Raw genomic sequence first — 20,006 nt, 5'->3', positions numbered from 1 at the left:
TGTCATTTAAAAAATATATGTTATGCTACCAGCTAGTTTATTTTCCAAAAAAAGTTTCTTTCTTCATTTATATTAATAAAATAAAATGCTTTAAATTAAACTTTTGTATCTGTAACTAACGTTTCCGTTCTCATTCTAAGAATCAAAAGTGACTATCTGCATTTTTTCCCAGATTTTTGCCAGGAAAAAGTGACCAACTGCTTTAAGTAATATTAAAAACTTTAGGATGTAAATTTTCTAAAATATTATTTACTCATTTCAATATTGGTAAACATCTCTTTTCACACAAAAATAATCACAATCGTGAATACATTATTTCTTTGTTTATAATTGATAACAAAAGTGTAAAAACGGTTAAATGGCCCTCCTGAACATTTTACGTTTTGTCAGTTGGTCACTTTCTCCTGTACGACTACGATATATGAACCAATTTTGAAACATTGTTCTTGAATCACTAGAACTTCACTAGAGATATCTATTGGTGAGATGAAAAAAAGATTTTAAAATTAAAGTTAGTCATAGGCTGGTTTAAGTATTTGGACACACTCAAAATGTAGTGAATTTTCTTAATCTATTCAATTCTCCCTAGTTCGGCCTTACATTCCTTTCTAATATCTTTTAATTCTGTTATACAATAATTTTCCACACATGTGTCTGACGGAATGCATTTTAACGGTTTTATATGGTTATTTTATTTACAGTCATTATATTTTGATGCATTAAATATGTGTATGGATCTTTAATTATCATTACTTCCTACAGACACCTTCACAAATGCATATAGCGCAGGATCCATTCTGTCTGTCTTTTGGTATTGTATATAGTGTTTCCTAGTAACATAGAAACACAACCAAACGCCCCATAGAAACACAACCAGTGCCTACTATGCCTTATCCTTACACAACCCTACTGCCCATCCTGATTAAAAACACTGTGCACGTGACTGTTTTCATTATTTTTGTTTAAATAATCAATCAAAGTGGCTCAAGCGAAGCGACCTTTTTGTAATGCTACCTGTTTTGGAATTCTCACTAAAGCCATGGTCTGCAAAGTCTTAAAATAGTGTACCAGTTTGCATAACCGGGTGTTCCATTCAAATGGACATTCGTGTGCATGTCGCTCACTCCTTTCAACAACCTCATATATCAAAAATCCTCAATTTTCAGTTGTGTATGTTTTCGGAATGCACAAAAAATGTACTATATTCCAGCAAAAGCGTCATATTTTTAACTTAATATTTACCCGCTACAGGGCAGAAAGTGTTGTTTTTGCATTTTGAAGAAAAGGTATTGTTTAATTATTTTTTAAATAAATTAAATATTTTACAAATGGAGAAAAAACATTCAGGTTTTACCTAAAAATATCTGTTGCACAGTAAAAAGTTTAATAAGTGGCTTGATATTTATTTTTAATACATTGTATTATATTTTTAAACTTTAAAAACAATCTCCTGAAAAATCAAGTTTTTTGATATATGATGTTGTTAAAAGGAATGAGCGATGTGTTTACCGGGCATAAAAATTAAGGTTTTACTTAGCAAATACCACTTTTTCTCAAAATCCATTGTGACACATGTTTCGATGCACTTCGCATCATTTTCAAACACCGTATGTGAAGCTAAGTTTAAATTTTAGATTTGTGTCCTTGAGACGTTGAAGGTTGAAGAGGGGGTAGGAATGAAAACCCACACATGTGGACACTGTAAATCCCTCTTGTTCAGCCCATCCCTATAGCCATAAACTGGCTAGCTGCAACTCCATGATCTATAGAGCACTACAAATCCCATTAAATAAGAGTGAATTTAACCGAGAAATTAATACAATCAAACAAATTGCGTGCAATAATTGTTATAAACCAAGAATGATTAACGCAATATTAGCGCGTATAAATAAAAATAATACCTTTCTCTATTCAGCCGATACGTGTAATGAAAATGTAAAACCAAGTGGTAAAGAATCATTTAATGGATTAATAATTGAACTAGTGTAATGTCACAATTGAAGAATAAACCAGGAAGTGAAATATGTAGATTTTTCACTTAATTTTTTTACATAAATTAAATCTACCTCCGTGATGTAATGGTTAGCGTGTTTAGCCACCGTGCTGGAGGTCCCGGGTTTGATCCCCAGGGGGGGTGTTTTAATAAATAATAGTGATTTTTGCAATCTGATATTTATTCAATATTACCCTGGACTGGTCCCTGAAGCACAGGAGTACCTTACCTTCTTGTAAGATCCTTCATGGAAGATAACGATCAAGATAACACTGCATAAATATGATGCAGTGCCCTATGCACCATTGGGTGCGGGTAAGGGAATCGGCTTACGCAACACGTTTTATCATATGCCTAATTAAGTTTCTCAAGGCCCAATGAATATTAGCAGTGTATGCAAGATCGTATAAATGAAAGTATGCGACTCGATTGATTACTCTAGCCATTATTCTCTCCTATAGTACTTACTTACTAAGGACAATTACTCTCAAGCGATAGTCGACATCAGAGGGACCTGACATGACACGCACAGAAGAAAATAGTTAGTACGCAAGTAATTAAGTAATTATAAGCTTAAATAATTAAAATGAAAATTATATTTTCTGGCGTTTCTCATGTGTGTGATTGTAATCCAGGATTCGGACCTCACATACTAATAAAAGAGTTTCTGCTCAATAAAAAACTTCTTTTCATCTCACCAATAGATGTCTTTAGTGAAGTTCTAGTGATTCAAGAATAATGTTTCAAAATTGGTTCACATATATAGAACTTCCAAGAATTTGAGTAGTGTGGTTGTCAATAATGGGTAGAATTGGAGAATGTTACATGTTTGTAAAGTGATCACTTAAACCAGCTTATGACGGCCGTCAGCCCTGTAAAATGCCCAGACTTCCATATTCTTCTTCATCTTTAATGAGATGTCGAAAAATAATAATACATAAGTAAAACTCCTCATAAATTTCCTTTTCCATATACCAGAAATATCCTTCATTCAGAGCTTCTTCAAGTACGTCACCTGTATCCCATCAAACATATTCCACTCCTTTATCAATCTGGAGCGCAGGACTGATCACCCTGCCTTCATTAATTACATCGAATCGACACAGAGTTATTTGATGCGGTACCATATCGGCTGGCCAAACATAAAACACAGTAAGGGATATTTTTTTTGTAGTAGGTTTTTTTGCATTTTTGGATTAAGTAGAATCTACTTAGTCCAAGAATGCAAAAAAATGTACTGCAAAAAAAAAATCCCTTATTGTGTTTTAAGTATATATGCTGCCTTAAAATGCAGATGGAGATCTTAAGAGTTTAATATAACAGCATTAGTGCGTTAGCACCTATTTCTACTACTTCCTTTTTATTATTATATTATGTTACGATATATTATCTCATAAAATATATGATGGAAAATCCTAGGAATAAACAGTTTTACAAGACATGATCTTGTAAAATTTCATCCATTATTAGTTTTGTCCGCCTCTGTGGTGTAATGGTTAACGTGTTTAGCTACCGTGGTAGAGGTACCAGGTTCAATTCCTAGGGAGGGGTAAAAATAAATATAACTGATTTTACACTCTAATATTTATTTGATATTACCCTGGACTGGTCCCTGAAGCGCAGGAGTGATCACCTTGTCTTCATGTAAGTGACAATCAAGATAGCACTGCGTCAATATGATGCTTTGCATTGGGTGCGGATAAAGTTAAACGAAAGAAAAATAAAATTATTTATTCAGTATGAAAATGTAGTGCAGATAGCAAAACATAGATGGCACTGGTCTATGTGATGACTGTAAAGAGACAAGCTTTACAAAAGCTTACTTAGATTTTATATTGCCGATTTTTGAGTGGGTTTGTGGTTCTGTGACTAGAGGTTCGGTGACTTTGAGGTTCTAGATTTAACCCCCCCTCTGCATCAACTTGATTCCCATTTAATAATACTAATAATACAACCCGCTTAGACTGTCCAGAAAATAATATTTAGCTAAGAATACCAATATATAATTTTTCAATTAAAATATTTCTTTAATGAAACATTGTTTTCACCTTAGACACATAGAAGGTGTTACTAACAGAATTCATATCTGACGATTTTGAATTCGGTTAGTCTAGTATTGAGGGTGCGTTATGTACAATCCATGAATACGCACTAATAATTAATGGAATGTGAGAGTGACTAACTATCTCCATTCATTCCTTTTTGTACCCACCTTATGATTTTGATTTGTGACCTCTTTATTTTTTTTAGTATAAAAATTTAAATAAAACAAATTTGGAATTGTATGATGTATTTTTATTTATGGATGATGAGATGTAGTAAAATAAAAAGTGTGTTTTGTAATAACATTTGTTTTAGGTTCAGTGATTATAAAATAAAAGTACACATAATTTTCATTCCTCTTTATCTCCCTCACGAGGAGGTGGCGGGGGGGCGTGCGGAGGGCGCGCAGAACGCGCGCGCGCCGCACGCCCCGACTCCCGCTGCGCTCCCGGGTAAATGCAGTTTATGATACGGAGTAGAACACTATGCGAGATGAGACATATTTTTATTACTTTTATCACAGAACATTATGGCTTATTTTACAATAACATTTAACAAGGAGAGCTAACATGACTGCAAATTCTCTTACGTAATATAATTTCTTGTAATCGTTCGATGATTATGATTTTTATTTGTCATAAAAATGAAAAGGTTTTTTTGAATGTTTTCGTCAACATGTCAGTCCACTCTACGGAGAGCGAGGAACGTATCTGTGATACACTAGAGTGAAGTTTGAAGCTTTGTTGAATTAGTGGAAAAGTGGCAAACGACATATTATTTACAATCCGACATCTGTCTATTATATATACATACAAAGTAAAATTTAAACAGACGTTGACAACTTATAAAAATTCATTAATTCAACGCGGACCAGTTCCGAGGAACCGAATACACATTTAACAAATATTTACGGGCCGAGCTGTCGGAGTGGAGTCCGACAGCAGCGCCGCTCGCAACAACACGGTCCAAACAAACATCAAGCGAGAAAACAAACCAAACTCGGTCTGATATCGGTTCCCGGTTCCTGCACTGCAGCTTTAGGTCGAATAAACAAAATATGGAAAAGGCAACAAAAAGTAAATGAAGCGAAATAAAGAAACATCATGAATCATCTAATAAAGTAAGTAAAGTACGAAGGGGTGGCCCTTCCATCCATGCATACACCCTTTCTTACTCTCGTAATTATTAATTCAACACAGAGATCAATTTAATATAAGAACGGAACGGGCGTCTCGCGAGGGTATCATTACACAATGTCACAATGGTGGGAGACGGGAGAGCGGGAGAACGGGAGAACGGGAGAACGGGACAACGGGACAACGGGAGAATCACGAGGCCGCTCCGCTCATTAAGAAAATTATAGAAATCAAAACAACTAAATCATAAGACCGAGGAACTTAAAGACGCAACCGAAAAGTTCCACATATCACATTATCGTTCATGACATGAACTTTGCCAACTGGAATAATTAGTTCTTAGTAGTGCATGCAATTTGAGGAAATATAAATATTTTAGAGCCAATTATACATTTATTCTTTACATTCTTAAATAAAGAAATTACGCACTCGATCGCTTTTGAAAAACAACCAGAATCACAAAAGAAACTAAATTACAACTTCTACCAAAGTTTCGCTCGAGAGACTTGGCACATTTTGAATATACATATGAAAATTTGGTCTCACTGTTTTACTAGTCGATGACGCGCTACAGACATCCACAGTCGGGGTTCACGTACACGGTCTGGTGGGATTCGCGAGATTCTACAATCTTTACAATTAGCTAACGTAACATTATAACGTAATTATATTAACTCCAAACTTATACCGCACTATCCGCGTCTACGGTTAAACGTAAGAGCGAAACAAACGCACGAAGCTCGCAGTCCGTCTAGAGTCCGGCGTCCGTTTCGCACTGAACACAATATTCTCCGCACTCGGCCCCTCGAGGCTGCGGAAGGCTCCGCGAGTCAATTGGAAAATTCACTAAAATAGCATCCTGTCCGGGCCGCGGGGCGCCCCTCACGCTTGCTTCACTCGCTTGCGCGGCGGGCCGATGGGCGGGATCTGCTGCTGCTGCGTGGCCAACGCTCGGAAGGCCTCCGCGATGAGGTGCGGGTGGCTGCAGATCATGTTTTTCCAGCCCGCCGTGTCCATGACGTCTGTGGCGTGGCTGGTGTTGATGAAGTCGATGGTCTGCGCCTTGAGCTGGTCCGCCGAGTGCAGGTCCGCCAGGATTAGGGTCTCGGCCGCCGTCTCCACCGACAGGTTCATGCACAGCGCCTCTTCGCACATCACTTTTAACCTTTCCAAGGCGTACTGAAAACAAAAACCACTTATTTAGTTATATATTTCATCAACGATGAGGTCTGGGCATTCACGGGGCTGACGACTTTACACACGCGTAACATTCACCAATTCTACCCTTACTGACAGCCACACTACTCAAAATTTTGGAAGTTCTATATATGATCCAATTTCGAAACATTGTTCTTGAATCACTAGATCTTCACTAAAGACATCTATTGGTGAGATGAAAAAAAGCTTTTTATTGAGCAGAAAATCTTTTATCAGTATATGAGGTCCGAATCCTGGATTATAATCACATACATGCGAAACACCAGAAAATATAATTTTCATTTTTATTATTTTAGCTTATGATAGCTTGTTTTAGCTTGTAAACAAGTATGCAAATATGTTTGAGTGTGTCCAAATGGACACACTCAAAAATGTGAACTGTTTAGTTATAAATTACCAAATAACATACATATCCGGAAACAAATGACTAAATTACACGTAATAATACGTACTTTATCAGCAGCTGCTAGTAAATCGTCCGCCATCTTTTCAAGGTTGGGCGCTCGTCCTGTGTATATAAAGCGAAGCATCTCTCTGAGAACTTCGTGGTCCACGTCCGTGATGTCCACCCGATTTCTCTTCCTCTCCTCCATCTCGTGCTCGAACATCGCCGCAAACACGGGACTGCGAGCTAAAAGTAAACACATCCATATCAGTTTCCAGTTTATACAGAAACAAGCCTTAAGACTTCCCCCAGAGAACGCAGTTCCGATACAACGGTAACTTAAGGTTAATTAATATCATTTTTATAATTAAAATGTAACTTTGTTTTAAAAAACACTATAAATATTTTATTAAAACCTAATTATGATGTCTACCGGTTTCGAAGCTAATCGCTTCATTATCAAGACTGATTAATACTAAAACACTATCTACTAAACAAAATTCAAAATATTTTGACGGTTACGCAAAGGAGCTTGGGTAGATCTCCGAGAGAATGGAATGCCACAAACATCTGTCCCAGCATACATTCATCTTTTTTTATTTTTTTAATGAGTATTTGTGTTTATTCACTTACAAAAATACTTCAATTTCATACTACATATTTCGAATAATGAGCCTAAGCGGTTCATTATTAGAAATATTAAATTGTGGTAGAGTGGGTTCGAACCGAGAAACTCTGAGTCCGCGACACTAACCACAGGACCACGACCCGACACAATCTTGTTATTCAATCTTTCAATTCTCCTATGTACACTTAGTAAATACATTCTAGCCATTCATTCCTCATTCACTAGCTCTCAGTAGTGATTGTCCCAATTATAGCTGTCGCAGGTTTATATACCTTTCTGATTCAATGTTCATATCGCTCACTCCTTTAAATGTCATAAATCAAAAAACTTGATTTTTCAGGAGAACGTTTTTAAAGTTTAAAAATATAACACAATGTATTAAAAATAAACATCAAGCCACTTATTGAATATTTTACTGTGCAACAGATCTTTTTAGGTAAAACCTGAAGGTTTTTTCTCCATTTGAAAAATATTTAGTATATTTAAAAAAATAATAATTAAACAATACCCTTTCTTCAAAATGCAAAACAACACTTTCTGCCCTGTAGCTAGTAAATATTAGGTTAAAAATATGTTTTTTTTTGCTGGGATTTAGTAAATTTTCTGGGCATTCCGAAAACATACACAATTGAAAATTTACGATTTTTGATTTATGACGCTCTTGAAAGGAGTGAGCACTAATATGAACATTGATTCTTTACACATACACTCATCTCACCCATCGCTTTATTGAATATGAATAAATAATAAAATAAAATAATAAAAAAACAGGTTTGGAACTTACCAGCTAGAATGGCTTTATGCGCTTGGAACTCCCTTCCGCCCACGGCCAGCGTGACGTCTGAGAAGCGCTCGTTGTCAAACAAGACTCCCAAGTCGTCGGAGAGTCGACACTCGGGAACCTTGAACTGCACGACGTTGGACTGTCCGCTGATGTTTATGCTGTCGGCCACCACGGACACCTCGCAGAATATGGTCAGCTTGTCTTCGGGCAGCAGGCCGTTGGCCTCGTCCAGGAGGAAGTCTCTCCGGATGAACTTCTTGAAGCCCCAGTCCTTGCCCTGCACGAAGCGGTAGGCCCGCTGCGACTCCATGGCCTTGGTCTCCTCCCGCTTGGCGTTGAGGATGGAGAACTTGAACTTGGCGCGCACCTCCGACTTGTTGCAGGAGACGAGCAGCAGGTAGAGGGACAGGTAGTCCTTGCTCTCCTCGTCCAGCCCCTTGGGGTTGACGCGCAGACACCACTTGAGCTTGTCGCTGGCGCCCGCCGAGAACGTGGACGACTTGAGCACCTCGCCCATCTCCTCGCGGCAGAAGCTGAAGTTGTTTATCGTCCACATGTAGCTAAACTTTACTACTTTCACCTGAAACAAAACAAACGCTAACTTAATATTGCGGGTTCAACAACAAAATATTCAACCTATATACATTTTGAAAAATGTGCAATAATATTTAAACTTAGATATTTTGTATTATTTTACTTAGTAAATTTCTTAAAATCTACTGTGACACGTGTTTCGATGCATTCCGCATCATTTTCAAATACCGGTACACATTTTCAAACATGAAAATTTGGTGTTTGAAAATGATGATGAGATGATGGTGCGGAATGCATCGAAACACGTGTCACAGTGGATTTTAAGAAATAGTGTTATTTACTAAGTGAATCTTATATTAAAAATGGCAAGATTTTTACCACAAAGTGACTGCCAAATAAATCAATGAAATTGTATATCCTGTTTTAAAATTATAATTTTAAAAAATCGATTACGCAATCAAATACGACATAGCTGAATAATGCGATCTAACGCAGATCCGCCCACTTCCATTATCCATTTATGAATAGCACTTTTATATTTAGTTTCAATATTTAATGACTTTACGGACAGTGGGAGCAAGTTGTGCAACTTTATTGCATGGTACTCAAAGTTCTTTTGACCAAAAGAGGTATGTCGTAGTCATACAGGAGAAAGTGTCCAAGTGCATGTTTTTACAAAAACGTGATCATTGACTATTTCATATATTACTGACTTAATATTGCCCTGAAAAAATCTTAAAAGATTTTAAACTTGGAAGTATAATATGTATATTGACTTGGTAAAAATGACTAACTGCATTGATGTTTATTTTCTTGCCAAGCAAAAGTGACTTAAATGGCCCTCCTGAACATTTTACGTTTTGTTAGTTGGTCACTTTCTCCTGTACGACTACGATGTGGATGTTAAAATTTGTGAAAAAAAGATTTTCAAATTAAGCCAGTTGCATGATTTTGTTTGATGTGATTCTGTGTTTTGGATCTCCCCCATTGAAAGCTCTCCTAACCGCGTCCCCGGATCTGATACAGAAGCATCTAGGCTCCCTAACAGACCTCTCTTGCAAACCAAATGGGATTATATTATTTAGTACTAATGTGCGGATTTTGTAAAAGTTCGATCAATCTGCGGTTGGGTCATCGGACTGGTAACGGAAATCGCTTCGGCCATAGAACCCGCGTCGGGGTAAGAACCCGGAACGCCGAGAAGGGACTAGAGCGAGGTGCCCGCGCTGCGATCGGAAAACCGCACAGTGCAAAAATACAACCACGTGTGTACTGTATATTCCAAATTAAAGTAATAAAATACAAGTTAAGTTCTAGATATATCAAAGATAATTCCATTTGATACGTGTGAAAATTATATAAAAAAACGACGAAAGCAAAACGGATGAAGATGTTAGGAATCATTGTCAGATGAAATCAGAAAAGTGTCATTTTTTTGGAATATACAGTATACTGTATATTCCAAATTAAAGAAATAAAATAAAAACCTGTTAAATTTAAACTGAGAAATATTAAAGATAAGTAATTCCACGTGTGATAATTATTAAAAAAAAAAAAAAAACGAATAGCGAAAGCAAATAGACCAAGATGCCAGAAATTGTTGTCCGATGAAATTAGAACGTCTACGAATTTTTTATATTTTTTATTTTAAATGCATCAGTACCCAATAGAGCTAAAGACAGTATATTGATCGATAATTATAGGAAAGCAATGTCCTGCGTTTGATATAAAAAAAAATTAGAGTGAAAATCACGGATATGTATTTTGGAACTCCAGCGCGGTAGACAAACGCGCCAACCACTAAGATATAAATTAATCATGGCTAAAACAAGTGGAAAAATAAGCCTTAATATCTACGATTCAAACACGTACCGAAATTTGATCAGTTCATGGAAGAATACGCCTATATTTCTACGATTCCAACACGTATCGAAACCAAACGAAGCCAGTTCTAGAATTTCGAAAAAAGCTCAAGTCCGCGGCAGACGAGCCGGTTAGAAGATTCCGGATTGCGTAAATGGGATAGGCGATGTTGCGAAATGTGGCTGCGATGACACAACAGTCAAGGTCGGCCATCCTCCGCGCGCCGGCGGCGCGGCGGCCATCGACCCGGTGCCCGGAGCTCCGCCGGCTGCCGGCCAGCCGCGCTCGGCGCCTACTCCAGCCTCATCATCACCGAACTACGTCACACCCTACTACGTCTTGCATGGGAAAGACGTCCTTGCTTATCCAGGCGAAGAAAAAAAGAAGAAATATTAAAAGCTACGTTTTTTACGATTTTAATAAGAAAAAAACTGCGCTTGTTTAACAATCGTAATAGGTTTTTTTTAACTGTCATTTTTTAAGAATAACCCGCAAATCCTATATTTTAGAGGCTTTTCTGTAGGTAGGGGTGAAGGTGGATGTGAAAATACATCACAAACACCCGGACCAATAGAAAATAAATATGTATCGAATTCACATCACAAGCACCCAGAGCGATTGAAAATAAATATTTATTGAATTCATTTTGCGATTGGCGAGAATCGAACCCGCAACGCCAGTTTCGCAGTCGAGCGATCTTTGTTCCAACACATGCGTAATCAGCTTTTGCAAGTTCAATTCACATATAAGCGTAATTTAGCGTGGAAAACAATCCCGAGTGGCCGATCGGAATGCTTGTCTCTAGCATCTAGCGGTCAGCGACCGCACCCCGCCCATGGTCAATTCGCCAAATACGATGGACCATTTGTGTCCAAAGCAAGAATATACAATAAATGAATACGTCATATTATTACAACTTATCCGTCGCTTCATTCCAAGGGATCGTAAAAACAACGACGATATTCAAATGGGTAAAAAACTTATATGTTTAGTCATAAAATGAACCCTGAAGAGGGCAACAGGTTGTTGCCGAAACTAGCTGGTTGTTGATAAAAATGTGAGTGGATCAAAAAACAAAGTCTTTTTATTTCTCAAAATAATATCACTATGATCCACAAAGTTCATGCTTTCAATATTTAAAATATAACATATTTAATACTTAGTGCATACGTAAATTCATATCGTAAACTCACAAGTAATGATCATAATAATCATATACCTAATTAACTTCATTACAAAAAAAACAGAAAATATGTTCTATTTTAACCCCACTTAACTATCCTAACCGACGTTGTTACTGAACATTCGTAAAAAATACGATATAGAAATAAAACGGGAATAAAAATATTATAAAAAAAAACTTTCATTATTTAAGAAGTCATAACAACATTCTTTGGGGTAAGAGATCACGTAATAATGAAAAAAAAAATAAAGGTACATTAGGAAGGTACCGTGAACGACGTGAACATTGTTTTTTTTCCAGGAACGTCATTTTGCCGTTGTAATTTTTACGATAGGTTAGTATTCTAGGGTTAAAAGCGTTGTTAACTTGGCTGTGTGGTAATATAACACTCTCCTTATCATACATCGTTCACTAATACCACTTGAAAACTCTACTTCGCGACTACTTTGGACTGTAGTCTACAGTTGATCTGATGATTGAATGGTTATTAGTCGTGAATATTATATAGTCGTGAAGTAGACTTTTTAAGTGGTATTACACAAAGTGAACAATGAATGACAATGAGGGTGTTCTCTAGAATCTAGAACACCAAATCTTGATCCTTATCAAGGTCTATCATAGATCCCCAACGAGACTACTACGATCTACTAGAGCTCTAGACAGCAATACATTTTTATCCCTTCCCTTATGAGGCGACATTATGGCAATTCTCTTTGACAAGAAGGTGCTAGACCAAAAAAGATTGAGAACCTGTGATCTAGATTATGAAGAAATAATATTTCGTCCTCGGTTTTCAAAGTAGGTGTCTCGAATCACGGTTAATATTTTTTTAATGAACAAAAAAAATACCACCCACGCGACATCAGCTCTGAGCGTCCGCGACACGTTCCTAATTAGTGATCAGGAGAGTATTCAATAACCGAGCCGACACTTGGTCAGCTCCTTCGGGATTACGGTCGTGTGTTGACATTCACAAAGAGGCATTAACAATGTTTTGAAGTCACTCGGCGGAGGGTCATTGAGCCCACTCGAGTATTCCCCTCACGAGCCAATGTACACAAGTCATATCTTTGAGCTCCACAGAACCAATATTTGCCAAACCCTGTTCAAATTTCCCACTCTGCCCAATCGGCGACGAAAACACGAATGAACACAGCCACCCAGTAGTAACTAACTTTGTAATCCTCTTTTTTTTATTTTCAGCTTTACTTAGTGAATGAGACTATTTCTTAAAATCTATTGTGACACGTGTTTAGATGCATTTCGCATAATTTTCAAACACCGTATTAGATTTTAGAAATAGCGGTATTTACGTAGTAAAGTATAAAATTAAAAATTGATAGATATTACCACAATGTGACTGCCGCATCAATTAATGAAATTTGTCATACTTATTGTAGTAATGGAGCGAGCATTTAATAAAATTGCCTTTTATTATATTTTAATATAAAAATACACCATTTTGAGTGTGACCAAATAGTTGTTCACAAATCTGAATTATCTCCAATTATAGTTATTTTTCATATTATTTCCCGTAATGGCCCAGACTTCCATATTCTTCTTCATATAGATGACATAGGTTGAGATGTCCAAAAATGAATATAATGTGTTAAATTCTGGAAGATAAGGTATTCGATCGATTACTATCCTATATAAAATTAATCGGCTAATTTAGAAAACCCTAACGAATAATAATAATAATACAATAGATCCAAATGAGGCGACCATCAGCAAATTGCAAATCAAAATGGCAGAGGAATAGATAGACAGTACTATTTATGTTTAAAGAAAGATTCTACGATTATTAAATATAAAATTGCAAATATGTGTATGATGAAAAATAAATAAATATGGTTTATTATTATTTTTTGTACATATATTTGTATGACGGTGTATTCATGTATGTAATTGATAAAAATCGAGTTTTGTATAAAACCCAGGGTAATACTAAAGCCTTTATGTACTTATACTATATCGATCACTCCTTTCAACAGCGTCATATGTCAAAAATCGTCAATTTTAAGTTGTCCATGTTTTCGGAATGCCCAGAAAATGCACTATATCCCAGCAAAAGCGGCATATTTTTTAACTTAGAAAGTGCGGAAAGTGTTGATTTTGCATTTTGAAGAAAAGGTATTGTTTATTTTTTTTTAATATACTAAATATTTTTCAAATGGAGAAAAAATCTTCTATCTTCTTCTAATGTTTTATCTAAAAAGATCTGTTGCACAGTAAAAAGTTCAATAAGTGGCTTGATATTTATTTTTAATACATTTCATTTTTCTTAAACTTTTAAAACGATCTCCTGAAAAATCAAGTTTTTTGATATATGACGTTGTTGAAAGGAGTGAGCGATATGTACTTTAATATTTTGCAATTTAAAAAATGATATAAGAACTTATAATATAAATTGATAATACAAAAAAACAAGGGAAAGGTCTTTACAGACATAAATAATCAACCGGACGCAGGGGTGAGCTTTATAAACAGGAAGTAGCTTTCACTCGGAGCTGAGAAGTTTAAAAAACACACTTGTACAGATAACCGAGTAGGCATTTCTCTTACGGCCAGGATAAAGTAAGGCTTCTGCTCTACCTGCATTACCCACCTGTCAGAGACAACTGCATCCGAGGATGTGGTTTGGGGTCAGGACGATACGAAATCGCCTCGATATTTATACAGGTGGCGCAAAATTAATAATATTCTCAATATTATTAATATTTAAAGCATTTACTTTGTGGTTAGTCATTTTTACTTTTTTTTTATTTTACAAAAATGTTAATAAAATTAGTATATAACCACTCACCGAGATTTTTACGTCTACCGGTTTCGAGACGTACCCGTCTCTTCGTCAGGACAATTGTCCTGACGAAGAGACGGGTACGTCATGTTATATACTAATTTTATTAACATTTTTGTAAAAAAAAATAAGCAAAATTAATCACTTTATCGGAAGATGTTATATTTTTTGCAAACGACTTGTCAAATCAAATTTGTAGAGGTCCTAACCAAAACGTTACATTTCCATTATAAATGATTTTAAGTAATCAGGAATTCTAACTTGTAAAATTGCTACCCTTTGGTGCGATTTAATGATTTCATACTGATTTAACACAGGATTGGTCACTTTTTGTCACAACATCAATTAAGATTTGCATTTAAAGGATTTTTTATGCAATTTAGAAATGTAACTTTTTGATGAGGACCTCGACATTTGTCATCTGTGAACTAGACAGCTGCAGTATATATTTTTTTAAAACTTTTTTACTATTTAAAAAAAAATATTTCGAGTGATGGAAACCTTAACAATTTTTTTACATTCATTTGAAAAGATGATATCCGTCAAGCGGTTGCCGCCAGTGTTGCTACACATTTGTGCCCGTTTTATCAATTTGTTTGTAAACTGCAGCTGTCTAGTTCACAAACGACAAATGTGACTGACGTACGACGCCATTTGCAAAAATTATAGCAATTTCCAATCGGGTGATTAATTTTGCGCCGCCTGTATAACGCTGCAATCCGAGCGGCTGGTTCAGGGCACCGAAAGAACATGTGTTTGAGCAAAATAATTATCGGCAAAACGAAACGCTTATCGAACAATAGATTTGAACGCCGTATTAAAGCACTGTGCCGACAGGTATTTTACGATATTATAAAACAACAACTACATCCGTAGCAAGGTCGTTACGACTGTATGTTAAGTGATATTATTATACATACCAACATAATAAAATACCGGCACGACATAAGGTAAATGGGAGTACGAAAATACGTCGTAAATGTTTGACCTCATTCCCTGAAATTACCCTTTTCAGGTTTCAACATCGGTGCACCAAAATGTTGTTAAAACATGTCTATATTGTACATTTTCATAATGGAATAATTTTCCGAAACCGGTAGTCACAAATAAGTTTTTTTTTAAAGTGGTATTACACAAAGTAAACAATGAATGATGGATGGTAAGGAGAGTGTTTTATCATTATTTTTACTTATTTATTGTAACTGCAGACAGTTGGTAGAATTCCATATTGAATTGTTGGGTAATATATACAAAATAAAACAAGGTTTTTGTTGGATCAAATTCAACATTTCATGTATATCTTAATACGTATTAAGATTTACATAAATAAATGTATAATTCAATCCAACAAAAACCTTGTTTTATTTTGGATATATTACCCAACAATTATTTTTACTATTTATTGGACAATTTATATAGTGCGGTCTTCGTGAGAAATCACCTCAGAACAAAACTGAGCGAGGGCGCATTATTGTAATTTATAATTATGTGTATAAGATAAGTATGAGTAGATTTGTAGTCAGTCAGTTACCTGCGTGAAGCACCAGTTCTCGGCGACGGGCGTGTTCCCGTCCTGCAGCGGCGGGCTGGGCACGCGGCTGACGGCCATGCCGCCGCCGCCCGCCGTGTGCGCGGAGGACACGCGGCCCGACTGCTGCTGCGGCTGCTGCCCGCCGCCGCCCGCCTGAGAGCCTGGACACTCGCTCGCCACCGGCAACCTGGGGACGGGGAGACAGTACGGTTAGTCGGAGTCGCTAATCATTCAGGAACAACACTCCAACATATTAAGGCTTAGTCACAATCGCCAGTCAGACGGTCCGAACCTCGTGTATTGTGGGTCAGTACCAGATGCATTTTCAGCTTCATAGCTAAATCATTTAAGAACAAAACTCTAACATATTAAGTTAACTTAGTCCGTTTAGTTACAATTGCCTATCGGACGGTCCAAATCTTATGTATTGTGGGTCAGTATTGGATGCATTGACAGCTTATTGACTAATCATTTAGGGACAACGCTTCAACATAGTAATAAAACAAACATTGCTTTTGGAACATCGATTATCACATTTTAAAGTTTTGATTACCCAATCAAGAGTTCTCTATCAAATCACCAGGGCAACTTGACGCCTTAGCACTTTTCACGAGTAGAACTAACTCCAGACAAAGTTCCTATATTTATCGTTCATCAAAATTGGTTGACAAAATTGGTTATATGTACCTACTCGTATACGAATACATGTGTATAATTTGATATAGCTGTTCTGTGAAATTATTAAATAAATTTAAAAAATATTGACTTATAGAGTATTCCTCCTGCCACTAGCAATCTTATCCGATCACCTAATGGATTCAAAGTGACCCATACAAAAGTTTTGGACTGTTAGATTCATTGCGGGAAGTTGAGTGTACAATAAATTACAAGAAATATATTACATAAATACACAAAACATAATACTAAATAATTACGAGCGAATTGATCAGACATTCTTCTTCTTCTTCACGTGCCATGCCAGGTCACCCCTACTCGACTAATCATTTGAGAGTAATATGTCTCTGTTATTGATCGTAAAGTATATAATGTTTCTAATCGACATATACATATATTGTTTGATTTTTCCGTTGCTTTTATTTTTAAATTAAAGATAAACCTGTAAGTCACCTTTGCAATTTTTTATCTGTATTTCTTATTGTTTTAAAACATTAAATGACCTTACATTGAGAACCCGATGACTGCTTGAGTCGCAATTTATCGGAACTATGTAATTTTCATTATTTATCTTGAACAAAAATAATAAGGCCATGAGGTCAATATTGACACACGGGTACCAGTCCGATGTTTTATATATATATATATATATATATATATATATATATATATATATATATATATATATATATATATATATATATATATATATATATATATATATATATATATATATATTTATATATATAAATACAAATTTATTAGAAATAAATCATTCTTCAATTACTTTTGATTTCACCAAGAATCAAACCCGCGACGCCATATACATTACTATGCTACGACGACTGTTTAAATTATTATAAAAGTTAAATTAAAATAATATTTTTGTTGTTAGCTAACCCAATCGGGAATAGTATATTTTCATTTTTATAGATAAATATTCTTATACTTAAAATGCTGTATCCTATTCGAGGAAATAAACTAAAAACAAGTAAACAATACAATAAATTCCACACAATGCAACGATAAAATAAAACTGATACTCCCAAATAGACAAAACAAACACTATCGTACTTTTTTTACGAGTACCAAACTCCTGATAATAATTAATCGAACGTTTAATTGGCAAAAGGCTATCAAAAATAAACTTTTCAAGAGAAAACATGATAAAATGCACAACGAAATTAGCCGATTTCATCCGCGGGTAATTTCACTTTCGATCGCCGAGAATCGCGGAGAATCACGGAGAAAATGTGCCGTCGGGAGAGAATTTTAGAAAAGATACACATTTACACGAATTAGTATCTCTTTGATCCGGCGAACTTGCGAGGGGAAAAGCAGTCGACCGATAGAATGCATTTCTCTGCACTTTCTTCGGCTGCCAATCTTACAATAAGTATATGTAGTGTATGCGATATAACTATGTAGGTATTACGTAGGCACTGCCTCTTTTGTACTCGACTACTTTTCGGTAAAAGATGAAAACGTACACATAATATTATCCCACATAACCAAACAAATAAAAGACATCTAAGTATTTTTTAATCGCGTTCCGACTATAAAATTAAATATTTTATTAGACTGACCATTTTAAAAGACTGACTAGGTATCACTAGACGGCACACAAATAAAACACTAAATATTAACGAATATCTATTAAGAAGTTATCAATTTTATTTGACCGTGGTAAAACCACAGAAATTCTGATTGAGTTGTATTTTTACAATATATTTTTTTTGTAAATGTCCAGAAGTTGTCCCCTAGATACACACATGAATAAAAAAACGTTGAATTTCAAAGTTTACCTATAAATATAAAAAATAAAAATAAAATACTATCTAAAATCTTAATGAAACAAAACAAAAAAAAAAACATTTAAAATCACCTTGTTATAATTAAGCGACACATGTCACAATGTACCTGACAACCGCAACACATTTTTTTGTTTATTTTTTAAATATTGTATAAATAATTTATATCCACTTAATTTATTAAAATTAAATAGCTTTTTTAATATTATCGTTTATGACACATTTTTTTAACTAATTGTTTACACGTATAAACACAAAACGTTTTCAACAAAAAATATAATTTGTAACAAATAAATAAAAATATGATTTGAATAATTAACCGCCCATTTTATTCTAAAGTGTTGCTCAAATAAGACACGTTTATTATTTTGAAGAAAGTGGCACTTTCGCGAGGTGGAGAGAGAACCGAACCGGGCGTTTGACAGAAGGCAACTGACAGGAGAAATCGCGGAGACATTCGTCCATCGGGTGAAGGCACGCGGTAGCGAGGGAAGGGGCTGCAGTCGGTGCATGGGCGGCAGGCGATGATATCGCGATACAACGTCCCTTTTGTTACAAGGCCGGTTTTTAGGAGAAAATTCAGGGCTAATTCAGATATGACGCGTACTAAAATAAGTTTTTATTTTTGCGTTAATTTCATTAATTTGAACAAGTATCTAAAATAAATATGTATTCTTTAAGGTTTTTTTGGCAAAGCACCCACAATTGAGTGATACATGCCACAAACAATTGGTATTTTTTTTTAATTATGTAAATGAATACATATTTTTTAATGATCTCTAATATCTAATGTTACTCGAATTTTTTTCAAGTGCTTTACCATTGCATTAGTGATCACTATTATCATCTATTAAAAAAATAATTATACGAATATAATTTTTATCCCTTCAACGTATTAATAAGTTTTTTCCAATATGTAATTTAAATTTTACTTGCTAAATAGCTCAATTTCTTAAGATCTATTTGTGACATGCGTTTTGATGCATTACGCATAATTTTCAAACACCGCATGTGAAGCTAAATTTAAGAGAAAGATGAAGAGAATGCATCGAAACACGCGTCACAATAGATTTGAATAACAAGTGGTATTTACCAAGTGAAAATTAAATCAAAATGGATATAAATTACAACAAAGTGACTGCCGAATCTATTACAGTTTTTTACAGTTTAATTGAAGATTGTCTTAGAGGTAGTATTTTACTAAACTAGCGCTATATAAAAAAAAACGTTTTTTTTGTATTTTAATCCGCTTATACATGGTTATATATTTTTTTAAACTTTTTATTTACTTGGAATTTTTACCGTTTTAAAATGTATATTGGCAATGGACGCGTGGTAAAAAAGATTGCAATTTTTGGAAACATATTCCAAATGTACCGCTAGGTAATTTAAGAGCCTCGCCTCGTCAATAACACTAATAAA

General features: G+C 35.3%; 1 protein-coding gene across 6 annotated transcripts in view; it reads right to left on the bottom strand.

Annotated features, from left to right (window-relative positions):
* Positions 1-4,266: 4,266 nt before the first annotated feature.
* rdx (BTB/POZ and MATH domain-containing protein rdx) overlaps positions 4,267-20,006 on the bottom strand; it is a 226,889-nt gene continuing 211,149 nt past the window's right edge. For 5 of the 6 annotated variants that reach the window (XM_088271367.1, XM_088271368.1, XM_088271364.1 and 2 more), the window contains 4 exons: positions 16,099-16,285; positions 8,188-8,767; positions 6,843-7,021; positions 4,267-6,351 (listed from right to left, as the gene is read on the bottom strand). In XM_088271367.1, the coding sequence (XP_088127493.1) occupies positions 6,055-6,351; positions 6,843-7,021; positions 8,188-8,767; positions 16,099-16,285 (1,243 nt within the window). In that variant the 3' untranslated portion in view covers positions 4,267-6,054. Of the gene's footprint in view, positions 6,352-6,842; positions 7,022-8,187; positions 8,768-16,098; positions 16,286-18,658; positions 19,019-20,006 lie in introns of those variants that run through there. The other variant, XM_088271365.1, reaches the window with a different exon arrangement.

The sequence above is a fragment of the Brachycentrus maculatus genome, unplaced genomic scaffold (genome assembly GCF_059751285.1).
Source record: "Brachycentrus maculatus isolate JH-2025_06_01 unplaced genomic scaffold, ASM5975128v1 h1tg000438l, whole genome shotgun sequence".
In the NCBI taxonomy this organism is placed as follows: domain Eukaryota; kingdom Metazoa; phylum Arthropoda; class Insecta; order Trichoptera; family Brachycentridae; genus Brachycentrus; species Brachycentrus maculatus.
The sequence above is the reverse complement of the archived record's forward strand: the minus strand, read 5'-3'. Positions and strand labels throughout refer to the sequence as shown.